At 38.7% G+C, this 26158-nt stretch overlaps 1 protein-coding gene and 1 pseudogene across 3 annotated transcripts; one reads left to right on the top strand and one right to left on the bottom strand.

Annotated features, from left to right (window-relative positions):
• Nucleotides 1-773: 773 nt before the first annotated feature.
• On the bottom strand, nucleotides 774-1527 carry LOC121031987 (methylsterol monooxygenase 1-like; annotated as a pseudogene).
• A 6480-nt stretch (nucleotides 1528-8007) lies between these two features.
• On the top strand, nucleotides 8008-25043 carry COX16 (cytochrome c oxidase assembly factor COX16). 3 transcript variants are annotated; one of them, XM_040477551.1, is made up of 5 exons: nucleotides 8018-8222; nucleotides 10243-10314; nucleotides 15290-15352; nucleotides 18220-19268; nucleotides 24078-24406. In XM_040477551.1, the coding sequence occupies exons 1-4, from the start codon at nucleotides 8154-8156 to the stop codon at nucleotides 18340-18342; spliced, it is 327 nt and encodes a 108-aa protein (XP_040333485.1). In that variant the 5' UTR covers nucleotides 8018-8153; the 3' UTR covers nucleotides 18343-19268; nucleotides 24078-24406. The 3 variants fall into 3 exon arrangements, with proteins under 3 accessions (XP_040333484.1, XP_040333486.1, XP_040333485.1); XM_040477550.1 differs by lacking the exon at nucleotides 18220-19268 and having other exon boundaries at nucleotides 8008-8222; nucleotides 24078-25043; XM_040477552.1 differs by lacking the exon at nucleotides 15290-15352 and having other exon boundaries at nucleotides 8013-8222.
• Nucleotides 25044-26158: the final 1115 nt, after the last annotated feature.

Genomic DNA, 26158 nt, shown 5'->3' with positions numbered 1-26158 from the left:
TGACAGCTGATGTTCAAAATTGGAAACAAGATAATCAGACAAAAAAAATCACATTTATTTCAATAGTTCAAAGTGCAAATACAGCAAGTCGGTTCACAATGTTTCAAGATACAGTTTTAGGTATAATGAAAACTTAACCTACAAAAATGAAAGGGTAAACAGCAGAAATAAAGCTCAATTAAAAAAAAATTCAAGTAACCCAAAAACCTTCAGACTAAAATATTCCACTTACAACAATTCAAAAAGGCCTTCGTTTATGGAAACCAGTAGTACTTTGCAATCCAAAAGGACTTCTCAAAGAAAGAGAATCACCTCAAACTGGTCAGCTGAGGACAAGAGTGGAGGTTCTTGGTGCTGGCTCTTCCTGGTTCGGCAGCCTCACTCACACTGTCATTTGATGTGATTCAACCCGTGATACTTTGATGTTTAGGCAAATTCTAAAAGATGCTTAAAGTTCAATATGAGACCAACACCCTGCTAAGAGTTTTTGAAATGACCACTATATATTTAAAAGATTTTAAAGACCAATTTCAACTTCAGGAATATGGTGTTTTGGGGGGAAAGACATAGATGAATACTTCTTCCATTACTTCAAACCTTTCTGTAAGGTTAGCAACGTGGCCTTTGAAACTTCCTTGTGAAAATCGTACTTCGATATCTATTTACTTATTTCTACACACACAGAACTTTTATGTAGAGTAGAAAAAGTTCCCACTAGGAAGATAGTTCAAGGTTGTTAATGTCCTTTGTATCCGTTGTTCATTTCTGCTTGTTCATTTCTGCTCCACAGAAGCAATGTTAGCTACTCGCTTCAATTCAGGAAAAGCACCTTCAGGAAGGTTTAGAAGAGATATTTACTCAGTCTTTTTTTACAACCTTCTTCACCTTTTCATTGTGGGCAATAAACTGAGAGTCTCTTCCAAAAATTCTATCCCACCATGTAAATGCTGAAGCGTAATTTCCAATGAAGTTCATGTGGTGGAAATCATGATGTTGAGAACCAGCAATGAAAGGGATCAGATTTAAAGGGTTGAGAGGAATGTCACCACCACTATGGACATCAATAGTGTCTATCGAACGAATGGTCACCCATGCCCAAAGAAGAATGACATGATCACCCAGAAGCATGATTCCAATGGAAAATCCAGTTCCGAAAATCAGAGTTTCCAACGGATATGCATAGTCAGCTTCCATCCCAAATGGCGCCTGAAATTTATGATGAATTTTATGAATATATTTTATGTGTTCTTTTGTGATGTAAGAGCCTATGCAGAAAATGGTGCCAGGTGTCCTCAATCACCGCACAGCCTACGCATCTTCCCAACAGCATATACCATCTTGGCATTCTTTCCCAATCATAAGGAATATTAAAATACTCTGTAAAATAATAAGTTCCACAAATCAAAGGAAGCTGGATACAAAACTGATTAAAGAGAAGTACTTTAAAACATTTCTATTGGCTTTCTCATGTTTCTGATTTATTTTTCTGAATTTTGTACTTTTCCATGTAAAGTATAAATTGAAACAAAAATCTAGGTAAACAGAACAAGAAATAAAGGGCCTCATGAACTATCAAGGTTCCCATGTTGCAATCTGGAACTATGTGTAATTACTCACTATATAGTTCCAAGCAATTTTAAATGGTTCTTGTAGAGGGTTCTCAGGTAAAAGTGACTCTATCTACTCCACAGCCAAGGATGCTGAACTAAAGATGCTGATACTTTCATTTGTTGCTGTTTTTCAAATCTCTGCAGAGAGCCTTAGAATTCTGGATGACAGCAGGGGACCTGCAGGCCGCTGTCACCCAGACCCCAGCTATCCTTTTTAAAAAGAACTGGTGCTGTGATGGATGTTGAGGAGTAAGTAAAATATATTTTATTTCCACTGTTGTTAAACCTCGCCCAATCTACTCACACTGCTGTTTGCTAGAAAGACCAGTTTTTCACTGGACTTTTTTTTTTTTTAATTTTTTTTTCAACGTTTATTTATTTTTGGGACAGAGAGAGACAGAGCATGAACGGGCGAGGGGCAGAGAGAGAGGGAGACACAGAATCGGAGACAGGCTCCAGGCTCTGAGCCATCAGCCCAGAGCCCGACGTGGGGCTCGAACTCACGGACCGCGAGATCGTGACCTGGCTGAAGTCGGACGCTTAACCGACTGCGCCACCCAGGCGCCCCTCACTGGACTTTTGAAAGATAGTTATGGCTAGACTCAGTTAAGATGAATGTTTTTTCCTGTATCACAGCCAAGGGTCTAGTCCTTCTTAATGGTAAGTTTCCAATTTCCTCAGTAATTGGTATGTTTGACTTTTATGTTTTATCACAAAACCATCAATTTCTCTTGCTGTTCAATGTATGGTAATAGAACTTGAAATTCTCATGAAATCTTTTTTACTTTCTTATAGATCTCTGTTTTTGTTTTCTGTCTCATTCCTAGCAGATTTAAATATTTTTTCTTTAATCTTTGAATTGATTCTTTCTAATAACCAGCTTTTGGATTTATATTAATCCATTTTTCTCGTTTTGTTTGTTTTCCATTTCTTTTATTTTAGCTTTTATTTTCACTAATTTCTATACTTTTTTTTTTTGGTTCTTCTTCTTCATTACAAGTCAAAAGTTTATTTTCTGTCATCTGTCATATGATGTTTTTTCCTTTGTATTAATTGCCATGTGAATTATAATTGTTATTTTGATATCCTTCATGATTTAGGGATTATTCAAAATAGTGTTACTAATAGTCTCATTAATAGTGTTGTAGGAGATGTTAAAAATTCTTATTACAAGGAAAAAAATTTTGTAACTATGTGAGGTGATAGATCTTAACTAAATTTACTTTGGTGATCATTTCACAATATGTACCTTAATCAAATCATTATGGTATATGCATTAATCTTATACAATGTTCTTTCTCCGTTATATATCAGTAAAGCTGGGAAAATTTAAATTTGAAAAACAGTGTTACTTGACTGCAGTGGTTACTTTAGGAAGTAGGTTCACTTTCGAGTGTCAAGTTTTAGTTTTATTGGATGCACACTATGTTTTGATTTATAGGAAACTTTTTTTGTACAATGATTTTTAACTGTTGTGTTTTTTTATTTTTTATTTATTTTTTTAATTAAAAAAAATTTTTTAAATGTTTATTTATTTCTGAGGCAGAGAGAGATAGAGAGCATGAGTGGGGGAGGGTCAGAGAGAGAGGGAGACACAGAATCAGAAGCAGGCTCCAGGCTCTGAGCTGGCAGCACAGAGCCTGACGCGGGGCTCAAACTCACAGACCGTGAGATCATGACCTGAGCTGAAGTCAGAGGCTTAACCGACTGAGCCACCCAGGCGCCCCATGTTTTTTTTTTAAACCAGTGGTGGACAAAGATGTTACTCAAACACTTAAAACACACAAATAGGCCATTTTTAAATGGTCTCCTTTTCAAAAAATTTATCTTGAGATAAAAGTACACTTTACTTGCTCTTTATTCAAACATTTGTCTTTACAATTCTCAATAGACGTTTTTCTACAAAGCTTTTTTGAACATAAATTTTAATAGATAAAATCCCATTTCACCGTTGACTTATATCACAAAAGCACCCAATCGTCTACCCAGAAAGGAAGCCTTAGTTAAATAGACAATATTTAGAAAGCTTTCAGATAGGCTTTAGTCCCATGGGAATTGGAAGGTTAGAGTTTTCCTGATTTGCTCTCCATGATGAAATTTGCTGTAATCTAGCTAATACTGCACTTTGAGACAATGTAATTAACTTTGGATTTTGTTAATATTTTGGTTTCATTAATCTGTACAGAAGAGATTTCCAACACTTTTTTTTTTTTTTTGTACAGGAGACTTACCTTGGATTCTCTCCAAAGTGTTGTAGAGCAGATTTGTGTTTGGTTTAGGAATCACTACTCGGGGAGTCTTCGCTATAAAGCATGGTACGGGAAGTTCTTGTCACCTTTGCTGCGGCCATTTTATTTGTTTTCCCAAAAGTCATGGACTGTGGTTTAGGGCTACAAAGGAAGTCAGGGAAGACAGCAGTGTATTAGACATGGTCACATTCATCCCTTAGTTCACATTCTGTAAAAAGTAATAAGACAAATACAGGAATAATTCTAAAACTATAATGTTAATGATCACTATCACAAGAGAGATGTGCATTAAGGGAGAAACAATTTCTTTCCTAGCTGAATAATGTCAGAGGCTTCCTTTTAACTGATTTCACATTTGACTGGATTGGAAACTGAGTAGCCAACTATCAGCCACTGTGGTTATAGCCAGAGAAATTAGATGGAATGGAGGGAAGGACAAAAAAAGAAAGAAAGAAACAAAGAAACAAAGAAAGAAAGCAAAAAGGAAAAGAAAGAAAAAAAAGGAAAAGAAATCTTTGTGGCATGTTGACTTTGAAGTGTTAGAAAACCATTTATGCTGCTGGAAATATGCCAGAAGTCATCCACAGTGTGATAAAATTTGAAGCCAATGTGATAATTGACTTTACCTAGGGAAAGAGGATAGAGTGTGGGAACAAGGACAGAGCAGTGTTTCTCACAGAGTAGTCCCCAGACCAGCAGAAGGATCACACGAATGAAAGCTTGTTAGAGAAGCCAGTTTTCAAGTCCCGTCCCAGACCCACTGAATCAGACACTTGGGATGTAGCCCAGCAATCTGTGTTTTGATCAGCTCTCGCAAGGATTCTGTGCACACTAGACTTGGAGAGTCACTGAGATAGAGAAGAAAACTGGAATAGGCTGACGACTCCAGCTAAGATTTCTAAGGCTGAAGTTTTTATTTATAAGGCTCGAAGTTGGCAAGGATCCGCGAGAGCCAAACATCCACAGAAGCCACAGGCAGAGGAAATTTCGAGAATCAGATAGTCAGTATTGTCAAATGCTATAGATGTTTAGTTCTAGTCGGGGCATTTGTGCTACTTCACACAGTTTTGACCTTGTACAAGCCTCTTAACTTTTCTGAGCCTCAATGTGCTCATCTGTAAAATGGATCTGGAATCGTGCTCTTCCAAACTTCGTAAGGTTTTTGAGTGAATCAACTTAGATATTAGGTGTCAATTAGGAAAGCAAACAAAGATTCATGAAGTAACTAATCTTTTGGTACCCATAGCCATTAAGTTTGGCCACAGTTCTAAAACTTAACCTCAGTGCTAAAGCTCTCAAGATTGGTCATTTTGCTACGAATGCTCCTATATACTGGCACGAGTTAAGTGAAGGTAGAGCAGATACTGGAGGAAAACATAACTTGCCTACATATCAAAAACGTATGAGTCCTAAAAGACTGGCATGGGTGGTGGAGATGCCTTGTTTCCTGGATGTGCATTTTCATATCCTCCCCCTTGGAAGTATGACAGTTGGGATGGCTGAATCAACACTGTGACTGTTGATGAACACTGAAAGCACAGATGGGATTTGAGTCGTGTTTCTGAGAAGGCAACAGAGCCCATACTGATGAAGAATTTTGTGGGTTTTGTAAGAATTATGAAAAGGGTGACAAATATCACTTATTTGGATTTACCAGAGAAACTGAGGTATACCGTAGTAATGCTTAAGGTGAGCACTAAACACAGACAATGGAGTTTACCACCTATATAATATTATTTGTTAGGCATTTAAATTTCCCATTGCTCCAAATTTTGCTCCCTGACAATCTTCCAGCATACTTGTAATTTTTACTATTTAGTTGCTCCTTCAGAGCCATCTCATAAATGCTTACTTAAATAATGGAACAAATGAGAGACTGAAGACCTATATTTACCTAAATTGAATATATGCTTTATCTAAAAAGGGTAGCAGATTATTAGCTACAGCATTACCTAGAATATATGTGTACGACTTAATCCATTATTAACTACTAGCTTAATGCAGTAAGCATTTACTGATGTCTGATCCAGTAGGGAGAGGTTTTATATAGTGAGAAGGTAAGAAAAGGCCTGGACTTTAGAGGAGTGCCCTTCACATCTAGGATATGAGGGAAAGTGGGAGAAATAATACGGAACTAACCTGGATGCTCTATGAGTTCTGAAATATTGAAAGGAAGTGAATGAGGAAAGAAGGAAAGCTATATGCAAAATTTGCATACTTCACAATACATCCTGTAAGAAATCTCATGGCCCTATCTGGTTCCTTCTCTGCAGAGAGATGAATTAAATGAACAAATACACAACAAACAGCAAAAGTCAAACAATTCAAAATAAAGTACAACAAAATCACAAAGTACAACAAAATTGAAGGAGACCCTATTCATAAAACATAGCAACATTGTTTATAAGGCCATTCCTTCAATCCTAAATTCTCCTGCATTCTATAACTGTTCCAGACTCTTTCCCATGAATCTACATAGTTTTTCCCCAGCACTCCCCACTGGGTAGTTTGACTTAACCTCTCAGGCTAAATGCTCCCCAGTTTGCAAGAAGTTTCTTCCTTGGACAGATTGGGGTGATAGAAGATTGGAGAAATAGGGGTGACGAATTTTCAGTCTCCCTTTAATAAAGCTTGTCCTGATCACTTCAAACTCTCCCTTGGATCAGTTCATGTGATGCTTCTTTAGGGAAAAGGGGGTGGAGAGGTTTGACTAATTTCCGTAGCCTCAGAACCAAAAAGTAAATCCCGAGGTTCAAATTCAAACTCTGAAGTATCCTTCCTTCTCTCCTGTTTTCATTTTGCTTTTATGCTATTCAGAGCAACAATGACTTCATACACTAAGACTGGTAATACAGTGTGATAGTGCTGTGTGATATGTATTAGTCAAAGGCTACTCCAGCTCTGAGGAGGGAAGAATTTATATTGCCTGTGGAGTAAGGGAGGCTTACTGGTGTCCCTGAAACTGCATTTTGAAGATGTGGAAGTTCATGCAATACTCATGGAATAATATCTCTTCCAAGATGAAGCATGGAGTGAGTGAAGAAGAGCGGTAGAAAATGCAGGCCAAAGTCATACTATATTACAAAGGGCCTGAAGTTCCTTGCTAAGAAAACTGGAGTCACTACTGTAGGCAAAGAACAAAGCCAACCAAGAGAATCTCATTGCTTATGCTTTTTGATTCAGCAGTGTGGAAGACAGACTTGAGAACCACCATTCGGGTTCTGTTTGTTTTATCATATTTGACCCCATGGGCCTATTATTAGAGCAGCTGAAAGGCAGAGCTGGTATTTCTCTTCTGAAGACCACTCAGGGGTGACTTCAGCATGTGGAAAGATAACAAAGGATTCAACTACGAACGTTTCGGTGGCACTAGAGGCAGGGGCAGATGGAAAGATTTCAGGGCTAGCCTGGGAAATGTTACTCCGTGTCACCTGTATTTTATACTGTTATGGCATCTCAAATAGTACTCGGTAGGTGAGGCTTTTTCTCGGACTCACCTGGCAAATGGCACGTGGGAGCTGTTTCCTAAGCAACCGTCGTACTTAAGGCACGTTCATTTGTTTGCCCATTAAACTGCCAGCTTCTTTCTTTAAGACAGGGATTGTTATTTTTTTCATCGCTGTTGTCTTCAAACCTTCGAATGACCTGCAAAAATGTGCGCCGGAGGGTTGCGGAGTGATTGGAAAATGGACATTCATAAACGGCTGAAGATTACAGGCTTTCTGGCAGTAAAAGTACTAGCATTAAATGTTCAGTGATAGCAAGGTACTACAGTGATTGCCACTCAACCTACCCTTTCGTGGCGGTTTATTTATTTCTAAAAATCTCTATCAAGCCGGTAAACTCCCCATCCTACAAATAGCCAGAGTACAAGAAACTGTAGTACTAGCTTCAAATTTTTTTTTCTTTTTGGTTAGCTGACTTTATAGAGCGGTTATATGCTTGGGAAGGTAAGAAGACGTTGGCCAAGACCCCAAACGTGGGAGGTATGGGTTTCGACATCATTTGCTGATGACTACAGACAGGGTTACGCGCCGGAGTCCCGGTTGCAAACCAGAGTGCCGGAACCAAACCGCCGACACTCGAATTTCCGCCCGGACGCGCTAGCGTGTTACGACGCATCGACTGCTTTTGCCTGGAGGAGGCCTATCAAGGGAGGACCGAGTATCGGGAGGCCAAGGAAAGGAGGCGAGCGAAGGACTTCCTCGTGGGGAGGGAGCTGGAGCTGCCGAGATTCGGGAGGCCGCGCTGGGCCTGTTGAGCTAGACGTCCAAGCGCGTCGGAGAGTTCAGTCATGTCTACACAAGCGGTGATGCGCGCCCTGCGCAAGAACAAGACCCTTCGCTACGGAGTCCCCATGCTGGTGAGCGCAGGGAGGAAAACGTGTGGGGCGGCATTCCGGAAGGGGTGGGTCCGGATTCCGAAAGGGGTGGAGCCTCGAGGTGGGCAGGATCCTGGCTGCGAGGGTCTGTGATGCGGCCGTCGGGGAGCAGCAACCTGGGCTAGGAAGAGGCTTCTAGGCAGTTTTAGACTTCTGCCCCCGCCGGTAGTGGGATCTTTTACTCTCCCTAAGAGTTACCAGGATGTGCTTCAGAGAGCGAGGTCAGAACCAGCTTTTATTCCAGCACTGGGTGATTACTAAACTTGCCTTTTTATTTATTTATTTATTAAAAAAAATTTTTTTTTCAACGTTTATTTATTTTTGGGACAGAGAGAGACAGAGCATGAACGGGGGAGGGGCAGAGAGAGAGGGAGACACAGAATCCGAAGCAGGCTCCAGGCTCTGAGCCATCAGCCCAGAGCCTGACGCGGGGCTCGAACTCACGGACCGCGAGATCGTGACCTGGCTGAAGTCGGACGCTTAACCGACTGCGCCACCCAGGCGCCCCTAAACTTGCCTTTTTAACCTGTTGCTACCCTTTGACGATGCTGTGGATCGTCGAAATAGATGTATTTACTTTAACTGTACAATTTCGGGCATCTCTATATTTCAGCTTCCTGGTTTGTGAACTGGTTTAATTCTTCCCGGGTTGTTGTTAGGAGTTCAGTAAAACCTTGTGAATTGAGTGGTTAGCACCGTGCCTGGCACACTGTAACAGCTTTCAAAAGGTCGCTAAATTATAATTGATAATTTTAAGGCACATTGAAAGTAGTTGTGGTGTTTATATGTTTGTCTACAGCCCTACACTGAGTTCCCCGAAGATCTCATTCATCTATGAAGATACAGGTTGAGGTTGACATAACACTAACCAGAGTTGGAATCCAGCCCAACAACCCCTCTTACTTGCTGACCCACCTTGGCAAGTTATTTTGCTTCAGCAAGTCTTGATGTCATAGTAAATGAAACAATTTCAGTACAGCATGTGGACAAAAGCCACTTTGTTTTAAATACATAATAGTTTATTACTTTGGAATGAATAGGTGTTGGTGTAGGTGAAGATACCAGCTTTGTGCATTTTAGCAGAACAAAAGGAGAGAAGTGAACTTAAAAAAAGTTTAAAGAAAACCGCCTTAAAAGGTAGTGTAGTAATTTTATTTGTGTAGATCACAGGGCATGTGTAAAAACCATCCTCTCTATAGATTCCTCTGCCCCAAAAAGGAGATCCATTCAGAAGCATTGTGATTGTGGCCACTAACCTGAGGTCACCTGCATGTGCCAGTGAATGCCAGTATGATTTTGTTTCTTATTTTTCAAAATCACCAAAGCCGGATCTTAAAACCACTAGTGTTGAGGTACCTTCTAGATACTTAGAGGTTTCCTGTTTTGTTTTATTTCTTGGAATGGAAAGTACCATAGTAGCCTTTCCCCCAAACATGTTACTCTATATTTGTCTCTATGTCTATACTGGACCTAGAGGACCATGTTTCAAAATATGAATCCTAAACATATAAATAATACTGAAGAGGAACATGTTGAATTCGGTGCTGTGAAACCCAGCACTACTGGAAAGACCTCAAAAGACATCCTTTTCATCAAGTATCAGTCAAATATGCCGTAATTACTATACTACATTTATCATCAAGCTGAAATTATTTCCTTTCTTGGATAAGTATTAATGCTTCCTAGGATCTTTAATCAACAACATACGGAAGAGGACTTGGAATACCAGGTGTATGTTAATGCTACTTTCCTTCCCTTCTTGTCCAAACCAGGTCGAGTGAAGGTATGGGGTACTGATTCTGGTATTTGGTAATGGGCTAAAATGTTTTCTTGTAATGGTATATACTGCACTTACTCTGAACAGATGAATGGCAGCTCACCAGGAAAAATAATCTATCGGATTTCATATAAGCAGTCACTGTTGGCATTTAGATAAATAATCTATAGCTAGACTGAATTTTGCGCTTCTATTTTGTTTCATTGTTTCCTTTCTTTGTTTTAGGTGCTGATTGTTGGAGGTTCTTTTGGTCTTCGTGAGTTTTCACAAATCCGCTACGATGCTGTGAAAATTAAAGTAAGGACTGTAATTGGTGTTCAGCATGTGTCTGTGTATATGTATGTTCTGGTTTACATGTGTATATGCAGTGTTAAACAGTCTGAGTTTTGTCTTGCTTTTCAAGGTGGCCATATAATCTTTGGACTTTTCCTTATTCTGTAAGACAACATGAGTGATGATCTGGAAATGAATCATGAAATGTAAAGAATTTAGTAATCTTCTTCATCATTGGAAAATTTACAATACTGTATTCTCCAATAAAATGAACTCTGGTGTAGTTGTTTTTAGGATTTAGGAGGGACTGAAGAATGTGGGACAGTTTCACTCCCATTTTATTACTCCATTTCATATTAATACCAGTAATTTTATAAATTATATGGATATATAAACTGATATACTAACAGTAAAAGAAAATTATTTTCATCATAAATAATAAATTATATATGTGTGTGTATATATATATGCATATATATATGCATATATGCATATATATATGCATATATATATATATATATGAAATTTACAGTTGAGGAAGCTGAGGTTCAGAGAACTTAAGTAACTTGCCTAAGGTTACATGACTATTTCGAGGTAGTGTTAGGATTCTCACCTTCTGTGATTACACGGTTACTTAAAAATTCAAGCCAAGTGTTACATAAGAACCCTGGTTAATTCTTTCAGAAGTATGTAGTTTTTGTTTGTGGCCATTTGTGATATTTGAGTTTTTTCCAAGTTATTTATATATGATAAATATATATAACATATTTAATATTCATATTATATATAAATATAAATATATATGTGTGATGAAATAGATATATGATTTACTACCAATATTACTGAGGTCTGCTAATGAAATATATATAATATATAATATTAATTAATAATTATCGATAGGAAAATAAAGAGTAAAGGCCTATTTAGTTTTCTCAGTTAATTTTATGATTTAAGAGAAATGCCAATTCCAACTAGTCTTAAAGATATTAGATATTAGAGTAAATATTAAATTTAAAAAGAATGTGTGATTTCTGTGGGGTAATAGAGCAATTATCAACTGTATTAAAAAGTGTCTGTTAGCATCCTACTTATTTTATTAAGGAATTTTTTTCCCTTTCCCTTTAAGATGAAAGTTATAATAATCTGACTTTTGGAAGTGGGATGACTATACATATTTGAAAAATAATTGAATATTTGTTATATGTATTTATCATGTGGCAGATCCTATAGATAAAGATTCAAGAAATTAGTTCTTACAAAGCTTGTGGCATAATTTAGGCTGGAAGACATCCAGTATAAAAATGTAGTCAGGGGTGCCTGGGTTGCTCAGTTGGTTAAGCGGCCGACTTCGGCTTGGGTCACGATCTCGCGGTGCGTGAGTTCGAGCCCCGCGTCGGGCTCTGTGCTGACAGCTCAGAGCCTGGAGCCTGTTTCGGATTCTGTGTCTCCCTCTCTCTGACCCTCCCCCGTTCATGCTCTGTCTCTCTCTGTCTCAAAAATAAATAAACGTTAAAAAAAAAATTAAAAAAAAAATGTAGTCAAACAAATTACATCATTGCCCAGTAAAATGCTATATTAGAATTTTGCATAAAACATTACTAGAGACATACAATTTAGACTTGGGAAAGGGGTATCACAGAAGGTTTGCTAGAGGCATTAACCTTTGAATTACGACCCTAAGAATGAGTAAGTGTTGGGTCACCTGGGCAGCTCAGTCTGACTCTTGATTTCAGCCCAGGTCATGATCTCACAGTTTCTCACAGATCTCATAGATCTCAGTGTTTGTGGGTTGGAGCCCCATGTGGGGCTCCACATGCTGACAGAATAGAGCCTGTTTGGGATTCTCTCTTTCCCTCTCTTTCTTCCCTTCCCTTGAGCACATGTGTGTGCTCTCTCTCTCTCAAAATAAACTTAAAAAAAAATTGGATGAGTGTTAGCTAAATGCTGAAAATGATATTCTATGACACAGGAGGAGTATTGGGCATATCGTCAGATGTTCATTTTAGAAATCCCTGTGGCCATGGATGGGACAAGATGGATGGGGATTGAGCAAGGTGGAAGGGGAGAGATGAGACCTGTTAGGGTGCTTTGGCATTAGTACACATGGACAGTAATGAAACTTGAAATAAAATATTTGCAATGAAGTTAGAAATAAATGGGTTCCAGAAAAAAAAATTTTAGCAGCTAATTGATAGCATTTGATGACTAATGTGATGTATATAATATAAAAAAAATGAATAAGTCTTGCACAGCTTGAGGTTTTGGTTTTGTGGACTGGATAAATGGTGATGCCATTCACCGAGTTAAGGAGAGAGAATGAGAGAGATTGGATTAATAGGAGAAGTTTAGAAGATGGGCTTAAAGTAAAGAGAAGAAAGGTGAAATAGAATGAGGTTCATTGCAATTGAGAGGACAAGGTTGGTTGACGAGAACAAGGTTGAGAGGATGCGGTTGGTCAAGGTCTATGGGAGGAGGCTGAGTGGACAGAGTTCAAGTGAGAAGGATCAGAGGACAAGACCTGAGATTGAGAAGTCCAGGTTGGTTGATGTTCAGAAGTCAAACTCAGATGAAGTCAAGAGTCAGTGTTTGGGTGAGATTGAGTTCAGATAAGATAAAGAGGATAAGGTGGACGGAATCTGAGAGGGATTAACAGGATGATTCATTGAGGTTAACTGGGGTTATTAGGGTTGAGAGACCAAGAGCAAGGGGGAGTCAAAAGGACATAATTGCTGAGATTAAGGGGGGGGATCAAGTCTGAGGTTGAGAGTACAAATGTCGTTGAGAAAGACTAGGATAAGTTCAGCTGAGAAGTGTTGAGAAGGGTGGAGAAAGACAGTATTGATTTGGAGTGACTGGCCATCTTAGTTTGCCTGGAAATGTCCTGATTTTAGTACTGAAAGTCTGGCATCCCAGAACACAGAAATTCCTGCTTTTCAGTCATTGGTAAGGAAAGTACAGAATCCAAGAGGTGGGCTAAAAGAATGAACTGAAAGCACTAGCTTTCAATTCTAGTGTGAAATACATAGGGCATAGTTTATGCCATTCTTTTGTTTTTTTTAAGGTTACTTATTTATTTTGAGAGAGACCGAGCGCAAATGGGGGAGGGGCAGAGAGAAAGGGGAATAGAGGATCTGAAGTGGGATCCGAAATGGGCTCTGTGCTGACACCAGGGAGCTCAGTGTAGAGAACTGGATGCAGAGAGCGGAACGCAGAGAGCCAGACGCAGAGAACCCAGACTCACGAACTGTGAGATTTTGACCTGAGCCACCCAGACACCCCTTATCTACCTTATCGCCATTCTTAGTGGTGGTGGTTCTCCTGACTCTTAATACTAACAACCATGGAACTACAATAATGGACCATCCATTGTTGCATCGCTCCAAGTAATATGACCTAAGTGTGCATATAAGTGCATTATAATCCTGAATATTAAGTCTTTCTTTTTCCTTTGAAATAGAGCTAGTTTAATTCTTAACATTGTTCATGTTGTGATCATGTTTTCTAAGATTTAGATAATGAGAATGAGAACAATTACAATACCAATGCCAGCATGGTCCAAACATCACTGAAAGAGAAAGCCAAATGACTGTATTATTTTAATGTTTATTTATTTTTGAGAGAGAGAGCACAAGTTGGGGAGGGGCAGAGAGAGAAGGAGACACAGAATCCGAAGCAGGCTCCAGGCTCTGAGCTGTCAGCACAAAGCCTGACATAGGGCTTGAACTCCACTGAACACAAGATCATGACCTGAGCTGAAGTCAGACACTCAGTCATACTAAGCCACCCAGGCGCCCCTATTCTTAATATTCTAACACTTTACTATTACTCAATTAAGAATAGGCTGTTTTTGTTTTGTTGTGGTTATTTTTTCTTGTGTTGTTTCAGGCTGAGGACTCATGCTTTTCTAAATATTACTCAGTTAATTACTGGTCAGTTATTTAATTATATCCCTTCCTCCATTCTCTCTGTTCTCTAATTCTGAAATCCCTAACAGAACTATATTGGGGCTTTTAGATGTAGCTTTCATCATAGGCCTTTTCTTTCCTTCATCCCAATTCTTGTGCATTATTCTAATGGTATTTCTAGTGTATTAATGGTCTTTTTTTTTTTAATTAAGTTTATTTATTTTGAGAAAGAGAGAGCATGAGTGGGGGAAAAGGCAGAGAGACAGAGAGGGAGACAGAGAATCCCAAGCAGGCTCCACCTTCAATGTGGAGCCTGACACAGGGCTCCATCTCATGACCTTGGGATCATGATCTGAGCTGAAGTCGGACACTCAATCAACTGAGCCACCCAGGCACCCTAGTGTATTAATGGTCTTAAGCTGTGTTCAGTTACTATTCTGCTATTCCGTTTATTTTAATTTGGGTTCTGTTGTTTGTTTATCAATTTCAGTGATCACATTCTTCTTTCCTCAACACTTTGCCACGCATAGGTAACATGGCATCAGCTCCTGTTTACTACTGTGGACTCCTGTTGAATTTTTTCTTTGATGCTTCTTTATTTCAGGTGTATTGAAGGTCTTATTTTTTGTTTTCAAGAGCAGCACTATATTTATTAGTATTTTTATGTTATTTTGTTTGTATTTTATGTTATTTATCATTTAGGGTGGTTGTTAACAGCATGGACTCTGGAGGCAGAGGGCCAAGTTTCAAAGCCAGTTTCTTCCTCTTCAACAAGTGATTCGAACTCCTTGTGTCCCATTATCTTCACTTGTGATCATCATCATAATAATTATCTCATAAGTTTCGGTGAGGATTACAAGAGATAATGTATGTCAGAATGCCTGGCATATGAAGAGTGCTGGCGAATACAGGCTGCTGATAATTACAGTAGTGGTGGTAGTATGTTAGCTGGCATGACGCGATCGGGTGTGAGAGATTTTGTCGCGTGTTTGTCATCTGCCACACCACCCCAGCCATCCCTTATATAACTTTTTACATTCACAGTTGAATGTAAGAGACTTGAACAACTTACGGCTCCTCTTTCTTTTCTACAGATTGATCCTGAATTAGAAAAAAAGCTGAAAATGAATAAAGTGTCATTGGAATCAGAGTATGAGGTACATACGTTAATATGTATTGTATGTTAATACAGCCTCTCTTTTGTAACCGTCTTCCCAGTCAGTGACTGATTCGCTCTCTCTTAAAGTTAACGGAAATGATTACCAGTGCAGAAGAAAATTATTTACCTTAAACAGTATGGTATCGGGGCAACTAACTATGTAGTCATTTGGAAAGAAAATAAGGATTGATCTATATTTCATATACTATAAATGGATGAATTCTAGATGGAACAAGAATTTAAAAGTAAAAAAGCAATGCTAAAAATACTAGGAGAAAAAAAAATGGAGATTCTTTTCTGTGGTCTTGAGTCAGAAAAGCTGATTTAAATGTGATACAAAATTCCAAAGCTTTACAGGGAAAGATTGATGAGTTTATATATAAAAATTCAAAAGTTCAGGCTTAAAAAATGTATATAAAGTCACTGGTTAAATTAGACATCCTAAAACTGTTGTTTATCTTATCATGATGAATTAATTTAAATATGAAGAGCATCTGCAGATCAATACGGAAAAGTTTAACAATTTAGGTGGGCAGTAGGAACATGGGCAAAGCGTGTAAAGACTACAGAGAAAAGGAAATAAATATCATTCTTAGACATATAAAGAGGTACTAAACTTACAGGAATGTTAAAGTTATAATGAGGTGTCATTTTCCACCCATCTGATCAGAAACCAAAGTGTTTAATATAGGATGTGGTGAGGAGGGTGTGCTCCATTTCTTGGAGTCCGTTCGTTTTTTTGACTGTGGATCGTATTTTCCCATTTCTTTGTATGTTTGATCATTTTTGCTTGAAAGGTGAGCATTATAAATAATACATTGAAGAACGTTGACTCTCATTTTAGCAGGCACTTCAATTATTGGCTGATCACTTTGAGCTCGGTTTTGTCTTTTTGAGGGAGGATCTGTGGAAAGACTTTGGCGTTTCCTAAACTGCTGTAACCGTATGAGACTCATTCTCCAAATTGCCCCCCCAGAGGATCTTGTCAGAGCTTGGCCTTAAGCTCTGTTGGACTGAGTCTAACGCGGGTCTTTCTCTTGGCATGATCCTTATTTCTAAAGACTAGCTTTTGGTGCCTCAGCTGTATGCCACAGGAGCAACTCGGTGTTAAAGAGAGGTCCCACACCAGCAGGGCTGAAAATCAGTATTGACACTGCTTTCTTCTTGATTCCGTTCCGTACTCAGTTCTGTAGCAGTTGGTTAAGTGGTAAGCCGTAAGTGGTCTTGCCCACCACGTGTACGGTGTAGTCTTCAGTGACCGTACAGGTTTTGCAGAATTCCACAGAGACTCATTCACCAAAGATCTTTGAAGACTTGGAACCCTCTCGCGTGAAGTTGTTCTACCAACTTGCATCCCATCGAAGAATTATGCTTCAGTTCTCTTGAGCGTATATCTTACGTTATCTGGGTAGAGGCCATTATTCTTTCTTCAGACCTTTTTGTAACTGAATCATTTCATAACTAAACTTTAAAATAATTTACTCTCCTGCACCTTAAATTAGTACAATCTTGTTCATCCACATATATTTAATACAGACATCCTATAAGTGAAATTTAGAGAGTGGTTCAGTTCTCTGCTTCCCTACTAGTTTTTCAACACCTGTAACTTGCTCCTTCTCAGTCTATAAGCACTATGTCAGTAGTGATGGCTCTGGAGGGTTTGTCTGGGGATAAATTTTCCTTTACTTATTTTGGCAATCATAGAATTTGAGAACTGAAGAAACCATGTAGACCATTTGGTCAAGCCTTTTTATTATTACTTAGGAGGGAATAGTGCCCAGACAGCTTAAATCACTTGTCCAAGGTTATACAGCTTCTTTTTTATTTTTTATTTTTTAATGTTTATTTTTGACAGAGAGAGAGAGAGAGAGACAGTGTGAGTGGGGGACAGGCAGAGAGAAGGAGGGAAACGCAGAATCCAAAGCAGACTCCAGGCTCTGAGCTGTCAGCACAGAGCCTGATGTGGGGCTCGAAATCGTGAACTGCGAGATCGTGACCTGAGCCAAAGTCGGATGCTTGACTGACTGAGCCACCCAGGTGCCCCAGGGTTATACAGCTTCTTAGTAAAAGAGAAATGCTCCTTTTTATTTTTGTTACAAGGGTCCATGTAAATTTACGTCATTTTCCTTATCTTTGGATATAAGCTATTCTGTGTTCTGTGAGTCTCTTTTTCTATATTATTTCAGCAGTAATTCGAGAACAGGTAAAGCAGTTGTAGAAAACTTGTCAGAGTGGTGTTGAAGGGTGAAGAAACCTTTATATTCTTCCCTTTATCCTACCTCTGTGCTGAGAGATACTTCACACTCACTGAAGGTACAGCGATCCAGACTGGTTGAAACTAGTTTTACTGACTGAAAGGGATTGGCTCATGGCAGCTCTGGGGAATGTCTTTTCATTCTCTGGCTCAGGCTCATTTCTCATGTGCGGGACAAATCATCTTGGCCTTTTTCTTCCTTCTAGCAGGCATTAGGGTCTCTACCTTTGTTTTTCCCCTCTTACTACCATTACCCATGCTAACCCATGCTAGTCATTATTATGTTCGTTTAACCTTCGGAGTTGGATTTTTGTTTTCCCAGCTTCTTCCCTTTCTTTGTATTCTCAGAAATAAAGCATGTAGACCCTCTATAATTTGATAATTTTATTCTGATGGGGGGGGAAAGATAATCTAATTAACATGACTAGCAAGCGAGAAAACTTCCAAACCCTAAGAGATATGCCATTTCAATTATTATGCGTGATATGCAGTTGATTTGCTAAAATTGGATTTTTTCCACTCATTTATTCATTGATGAATCAGTGATGTCCTAATCAAAGCTACATGCCTCCTACACTAATATATATGCTTTAATTTTTGTGGCTTTATAGAAAATAAAGGACTCCACTTTTGATGACTGGAAGAATATTCGAGGACCCAGGCCTTGGGAAGATCCTGACCTCCTCCAAGGACGAAATCCAGAAATCTTTAAGACTAAGACTAAGACAACCTAAGTGGATTCTTTCTTTCTTTCTTTTTTTCTTTTTGACAAAAATGCCATCCACTGGAATTCTTGCTACATATTCAGTGGGAAGAAAATCTCAGACCTGCAGAAGCCTGGATGCGAGCAATGTGATGACAGATACTTTTGATAAAAGTCAAAGTAACATCACACAGTGATTTTATGTCAAACCTATGTAGAAAAATAATACTGATCACAGGCTGATAAGAGTTTTGGTTTTGCTTATAATACTACTAATCAGTCTCCAAAGTCTTAACCTGATGATTGCATTGATACCATCAGAACATGTTAAGAAAATACCTCTCCAGACTGAGAGAAAATATTTGTCGACCACATATCTGCTAAAAGACTCATATCTAGAATATATAAAGAGCTCCAAAAACTCAATTGTAAAAAAGCAAACAATCCAATCAGAAAATGGTCAAAAGACATAAAGTGACATTTCACTGGAGAGGGTATATGAATGGCAAACAGGCACCTGAAAAGAATGATTGACATCACTAGTCATTAGGGAAATACAAATTTAGACTACACTGAGAAATCACTACACATTTATTAGAACAGCTAAAATAAAAAAGGGACAATTCCAAATGCTGGCAAAGATGTGGAGAAACTAGATCTCAAACACATTGCTGGTATAATGTAAAATGGTACAAGTGGTCTGGAAAATTCTTTGGCAGTTTCTTTAAAAACTGCATAGGGGACTTCAGTTTCCGGTCCAACAGATAGGAACCTTGGAAGTCACACCTGCCATCCTCACACAAAGGATAAGCTGAAAAAACTGAAAATCAACAACTATTCTTTGATCCATGAGAGAATTGAGGACACAGAACAAAACCACCACTGGAAAATTTGAGACACGCAAATACAGAGGATCACAGGTTACCTGGAGGAGAAACCACCTGGAAGCCACATCAGGTAGGAATGCTTAAAGGGCAATTGCCTAATTACTGGAGACTGAGCATGGACTAATTTGAGTTAACAACTCCTAGAGACGAGGCCAGGGGCACACTTTTATGAGGTTTACTTCCTGGGGCCCCACCAGGTTCTTACAGTGAATATTAGAGGAAAATCTTGTGATTTCAGTAGGGGGAGGAAAAATTATTCTGAAATATGTCCCCTAAATTTTGTTCTCTTTAACAAAAGCCTGGCCTCAAAGGAGACTTGCTAGAGACTAATCACACTGGATTTTACCAAAGTCTTACCAACTCTGGGGTAAGGGAAATACCCAACATCAGCCCCTTCTAGCCTTCCTGTTCACCTAAATGGGGTGAGGATGTGGGGAGGAAGACTGAAAAGTAGTCGTGAAGGTCATGTGGGACCACGATGACTAGAAGACTGAGACCTAATCATAAGATTATAGAATGTTCCCTTCCCCCTTCACATTACCACCACATCCCTAAAGGCTCTTCACTGGAGTTTCTTTTACCCAGTCCAACTGGATATCATGTCCAACTTTGAACAAAGAAACTACAAGGCATACTAAAATACAAAAGGCACAGTTTGAAAAGGCCAAGCATTATAATCAGATTCATATATGGTAGGAATATTGGATTTATCAGATCGATACTTTAAAATAACTATAATTAAGATGTTTAGAGTTCTGATGGGAAAAATACACAACATGCAAGAACAGATGGGTAATGTAAGCAGTGAGATGGAAGTTTTAAGAATTAAAGGGAAATTCTAGAAATCAAAAACTGTGTAACAGAAATGCCTTTGATGGAGTCATCAATAGAATAGACATGACTAAAGAAAAAAAAAAAAAGAATAAACATGACTGAGGAAAGAGAGAGGGAAATGATACCAGAAAGTAATTAAATCCATAAGAAATGACAAAAGAGCACTGATAAAGGTAATTGGGTAATTATTTTTTACGAAGTACAACTACAGGGGCACCTGGGTGGCTCAGTTGCTTAAGTATCCGACTGTTGATTTTGGCTCAGGTCATGATCTCACGGTTTGTGAGTCCGAGCCCCACATCAGACTCTGTACTGACAGCATGGAGCCTGCTTGGGATTCTCTTTCTTTCTTTCTCTCTGCCCCTCCCACCTCTCAAAATAAATAAATAAACTTAAAAAAAAGTACAATTACAATTTTTCCCCTTCTTAATTTGTTTAAGAACAAGTAGAACCCTTTCTATAAAATGTATTTTGAGGTCTACATATAGAAATGTAATATATTAGACAATAATACAGTAAAAGAATGGAGTGGGAATGAAGCTTTATTGGGGCAAGGAAATGATACCAGATAACTGAATCCACATGAAGCAAAGAAGAGAACCAAACATGATAAATAAGAAGGCTAGTATTTAAGTTTATAAATAATTTTTTAAAACTTCTTCCAAATACATAGAAGAGCATAAATCAATAATTATAACATTTGTTGGGTTTGTGAAATGCATAGCTATAATATGTATAAAAATAATAGCACCAAGAAAGTAGGGAAAGATCAGGGTAAATAGGAAGAAAGTTTTTATATCTTACTGGAATTAAGTTAGTATAAATCTAAAGTAGATTCTGGTAAGTAATATGTATATTGTAAGCCCTAGAGTAAGCTTTAAGAAAATCACTCAAAAATGTAGTTAAAAATCATAAAAGGTATTAAATGTTACACTAGAAAATATCTGCCTAATACAAAAGAAACAAATACAAAAGACAGGTAGAAAATAGTAAAAATAGACGAAAGGGTACTTATCAATTTACATTAATGAAATTTTTTTTAATGTTTATTTTTGAGAGAGAGAGAGCATGGGCGGGGGGGGGGAGGGGGAGGGGGGCAGATAGAGAGGGAGACACAGAATCCGAAGCAGGTTCCAGGCTCTGAGTTGTCAGCACAGAGCCTGATGTGGGGCTCGAACCCACAAACCGTGAAATCATGACCTGAGCTGAAGTTGGATGCTTAACCGACTGAGCCATCCAGGTGCCCCATCAATTTACATTAAGTATAAAATAATTATATTCACAAATTTAAAAGCAGAGATTGACAGAATGGATAAAAAAACATGATCCAGTTGTATGCTGTCTACAAGAGGCTCACTTTAGATTCAGAGAAACTGTAAGTTCAGAGTATAAGGATGGAAAAATGTATACCATGCAAATAGTAACCAAAGAGAGCTGCTTTGGCTGTCTAATATCAGAAAAAGTATACTTTGAGGCAAAAATTATTCCAAGAGACAAAGAAGAACATTTTATAATGATAAATGGTCAATAGTCAAGATATAACGATTATAAAACATATATACAACTAACAACACATTCCAATAATATAAAAAGCAAAAATGTAGAAAAAGGCAATTTTATAATTACAGTGGGAGACCTAAGTACTCCACCTTTAATAATGGATAGAACAACTAGGCAGAAGACCATCTATCTATGTTAATAGAAAACTTGAACAACACTGTAAACCAACTTGACCTGACATCTATGGATTACCCAACGAGAGAAGAAGACATTCTTTTCAGGTGCGCATGAAACATTCTCCAGGATAAACATTTTGCCATAAAACAAGCCTCAATAAATTTAAAAGGATTTCAGTCATACTAATTTCAAACATGTTCTAGGACTGTAAGAAATCAACTATAGAGAAAATTTTGGAAATTTACATGTATATGAAAATGAAGTGTAATTGAATGTCCCAACTGGTTGGAGAAGAAATCAAAACGGAAATAATAAATACTTTGAGGTGAATCCAAATGAAGATACAACATACCAAAACTATGGGATGCTTCAAAACAGCACTTAGATTGAAATGTGTAGCTATAGACACCTATGTCAAGAAAAGATCTCAAATTAGTGACTTAACCTTTCACCTTAACAACTTGAAAAAGAAGAGCGAACAAAACCTAAAGCAAACAGAAAGTAAATAAAGATTAGAAAGAAGTAAACGGAAGAGAACAGAAACACAATAGAGAAATCCATGAAACCAAAGGTTCTTTTTTTTTTAAGAGCAACAAAATTGACAAGCCTTTAGATTGATTAAAATAAAACAAGAAACAAGACTCAAATTATTAAAGTCAGGAATGTAAGGGGGACATTACTAGCAACCTTACAGAAATTAAAAGTTAAAAAAACTTTAAGGGAATGCTATAAGCAATTCTATGCCAATGAGTTAGGTAATTTAGGTTAAATAAACAAATTCCTAGAAAGACACAAACTACCAAAACTGATTCAAGAAGGAATATAAATCTGAATAGACCTATAACAAGGTACTGAATTGGTTTTTTAAAAAAATACCCACAAAGAAAAACCCAGACCCGGATGGCTTTGTTGTGAATTCTACCAAATATTCAAAAGAAGAACAAATGCCAATTCTTTACAAACGTTCCCAAAAAAGTAGAAGAGAATGGAACATTTCCTAACTCATTTTATGAAACTAGTGTCCTGATAAAAATACCAGGCAAAGACATAACAAGAAAGTTAACTGACCAATACCTCCTGTGAATGTAGATGTAAAAACTCTCAACAAAATATGAGCATGCGAATCCAGTAACACAGTTATACATCATGATCAAGTGAGGTTTATCTCAGGAATGCAAGATTGACAACGTTAAAAAATTAGTACGTAATACCACATCACTAGAATTAAGAGTAAAAACCACATAATCCTATCAACATGCAGAAAACCACTTGACAGAAAATAAGCTCTTTTCTGCCACAGGGAACTAGTGAGGAACCATAGTGAGGAACGTTACATTCTATAATTTAAATATATACGTATAGTCTTGGGAAAAATATTTACTTGGTGGCCCTGTTTCCTCATGTGGAAAATGGGAATAACAGTAGCAACATCATAGAGTTGACGTGTTAGTTATGTAAAGCTTAGAACAATGGCATAGAGAAAGTACTCGACAGATGTTAGCTATTAAATAGGTAACAATTATTAGTAATAACGAAGTTCTTCACAAAATGTCACATCTAAAACAGTATTTTAATAACATTGCACAGACATCTATCAGTAACAGTCCTGTGTGGAAAGATCTGCATGATCTGTGTCCCTTCTGCACACAGCAAAGTTCAGTGGGAAAATACACAAACTGATAGACTTGAACTGGAATCTTGTCAGTTTGTCAGATTACAAACATGACAAACAGATTACAAATCTTACACAGATTACATAACCCACTTCAGTCTCCGTTAACTTGCCTGTGAATTGGGAGTTTTGTAGTTGTCTCAGCCAGTTAACCTAGTGAAGTATGCGAGGCACTCAGTAGAGAAACAGGCAGAGAAGATAGGTGATAAGGGAGTGGTTGGTACTATCATTGGCCAGTAGATGAAAAATGGTTTGCTTACAGATGATAGACATTCTGTCTGAAGTCATGGCTTCAAATAATTCATTAAAAACTTTTTTTTTTTTAACTGGTTTTCTGCCTTTTGACCCTTAAACAATGTTTAAACCTTCTAGATGCCTCAGCAAATGATAGAGGGAAAGTGGACGACTGATTTCTGCAGTGGGATTTTTTAGACTGTTAGAGTGGAGACTAGATTTGAGGACGACAGGGTTGAGAGGCATGAGACGTCTGTGATGCTCCCATCCAGCATCCCGGTGTGAGAAAGCCTTAGAGTCACTGCCTAACTCCAGCAGAGGGCGTGCTAAGACCACACAAGACTGAATTTGGCAGCTCTGACTCAGTGAAGCCCAGCCCCGGCGGCGGCGTAGGGCTGCTCTCTCTACGGAGGTCCCATAATCCTGAATCCTGACTGTTCTCCCTCTGCATTCTACCTTTAGATCCCGTGGGGCCAGGAGATTACAGGCTGGGCGAATCGCCTCGGCCGCCTCAGCTACTTGTGTCCTCTGTGTGCAGAGTTGGCTCCCCAAGGACCTGCTGATGCCTTCAGCGCATCAGAACCACATAAACCCTGCACTCCACAACCAGGAGTCCTAACAAAGCACAGACGAGAAAATCTTCCACATCTGGTGTTCTGAGGAGCTGCCAACCAGCTGGGCTCTACTCCCTTTCTACAGCTATTCCCTCTGCCTTCATGCTTTGTGCTCCGCTTTCTCCTATTTTTTTCTCACCTCCCTTTTCTTGCCAACATAAACCTTGACACCAGAAACCAGGGCTCCTGAGCATCAGATGCCTGCAGGCAGTAATAATCAAAGCTTCCTGCTGGGCCGTTGCACCTGCTGCTTCACAAACATCCTGCTCCCCACAGACACATGTACACATACCCAGACGCACATGGTGGGCACCTGAGTGGGGAGGGACCATCTGGGACAGTGGCCCTGGCAGGTAGCTCTGAGGTCTGCCCTCAGCAGCATGAGTCACCAGTCCATGTCATCGCCGGGGTCCTGTGCCATAAAGGGATGATGTCCTTGCACATCACCTTTTCCTTGATCTAGAGAATTTCTTCTGGGCAAATCAAGTTTTCCTCAGGCATTGAGGAACAAGAAAAGAAACTCCCAAATCCTACACTGGACACCGTGTGTGAGAAAACCCTACTTTCAGAAATCCCAGCTCTTCACCAACAAAGGCCCAGCAGGGAGGTTCTTCAGGCTTGTTTGGTGATTTTTGTGGGAAGGGCCTGGGCGAGCAGACTAAGTATATTGGGAAGCACACAGGGAAAACATCTTGAAAAAGTGGTGTAAAGGTGTCCACTCCTAAGCAGTTCCTTGGACTTTACAATATTGTGAAGGCCCCAAGGGCAGCCTTCTGTCCCCTGCTTCTTTCCCATTAAGGAAATCAAGAAGCACCACAGTTGTCTTGTTCCCTCTTTCCCCCTTTTCCTTTGCTAATTGCTTTTACCATGATCTTTCTTTTAAGTTCTGGTATGTAAAGGTCAGAGAAGCCCATAGATAGCCAAGTGCCAATCCATGCACTCAGGCCACAGTTGGCCCCCGAAAATAACATCTACTCTTTGCTAGAAAAAAATCTAGACGCTTCATCAGTTTATGCCAGCTAAAAGCCTCCGTTTCTCCTACAATTGATGTAGGGCCTGCATTTATTAAGGTGTCAGAATAAGAGAATGTGAAATTTTCTCAAAAGATCACCCATCTTTGAATAAGATCCTTATTTTACAGAAGAGGAATATGAAGCCAGAGGAAAAGAGACGAGTTGCCCAAGGTCACCCAGGTGATTTAGTAGATGATTCTGGGCTGAACTTTAGTTATCCTGACTACCAATTGAACAAACCCTCCTGTTCACTCGCAGTTCAAAGGGTCGGGTAGGGACCATTATTTTTTTCTAAAGGTCATAAAGCCAGCATATCTCCATTTGTGACTATGTGTGAGGACACAAGCTCCTGAGAGCAGGGACACAGTTTTTGACATTTGTAACAGTGCTAGGTGAACACATGCTAAAAAATGTTTATTCAATGAAGAATGTTAAAACAGGCTCCACTTGGTATAGTTCAGGCTCCTCTAGTGGGCAGCACAGAGCCAGAAGCTTTAAAACAGCTCAGTTCTTTGGCTCACCCCAGCTGCTGCTTCTTCCAAACCAAGGGAGAAAGTGTTTTTGAACGAACGAAGTGTGCCACAGAACTCCTTCACAGCACCAACTTGATAAAGGGACCGGCAGAGAAGACTTTTATTAAAATCACTTACATCATCATTCGTTCATTGAACACTTATGAAGCACTTGCCATACACTAGAGACTTGTATAGATGTTGGAGATTCAAATAGTAGTACTCTCCTCTTTTCATGTTGCTTATATCCTTACATGCGTTGATCCTTGAACAATATGGGTTTGAACTGTGTGGGTCCACTTCTATGCTGATTTTTTACAGTACAGTACTGTAAATATTTTCTCATGACTTTCTTAACATTTTCTTTATTGTAAGAATGCAGTATATAATACACATATAAAATA

This window comes from Herpailurus yagouaroundi, unplaced genomic scaffold, assembly GCF_014898765.1.
Source record: "Herpailurus yagouaroundi ecotype Mexico unplaced genomic scaffold, PumYag 141, whole genome shotgun sequence".
NCBI lineage: Eukaryota > Metazoa > Chordata > Mammalia > Carnivora > Felidae > Herpailurus > Herpailurus yagouaroundi.
Note: the sequence above shows the minus strand (reverse complement) of the source record. Positions and strands in the feature narration are given on the sequence as shown.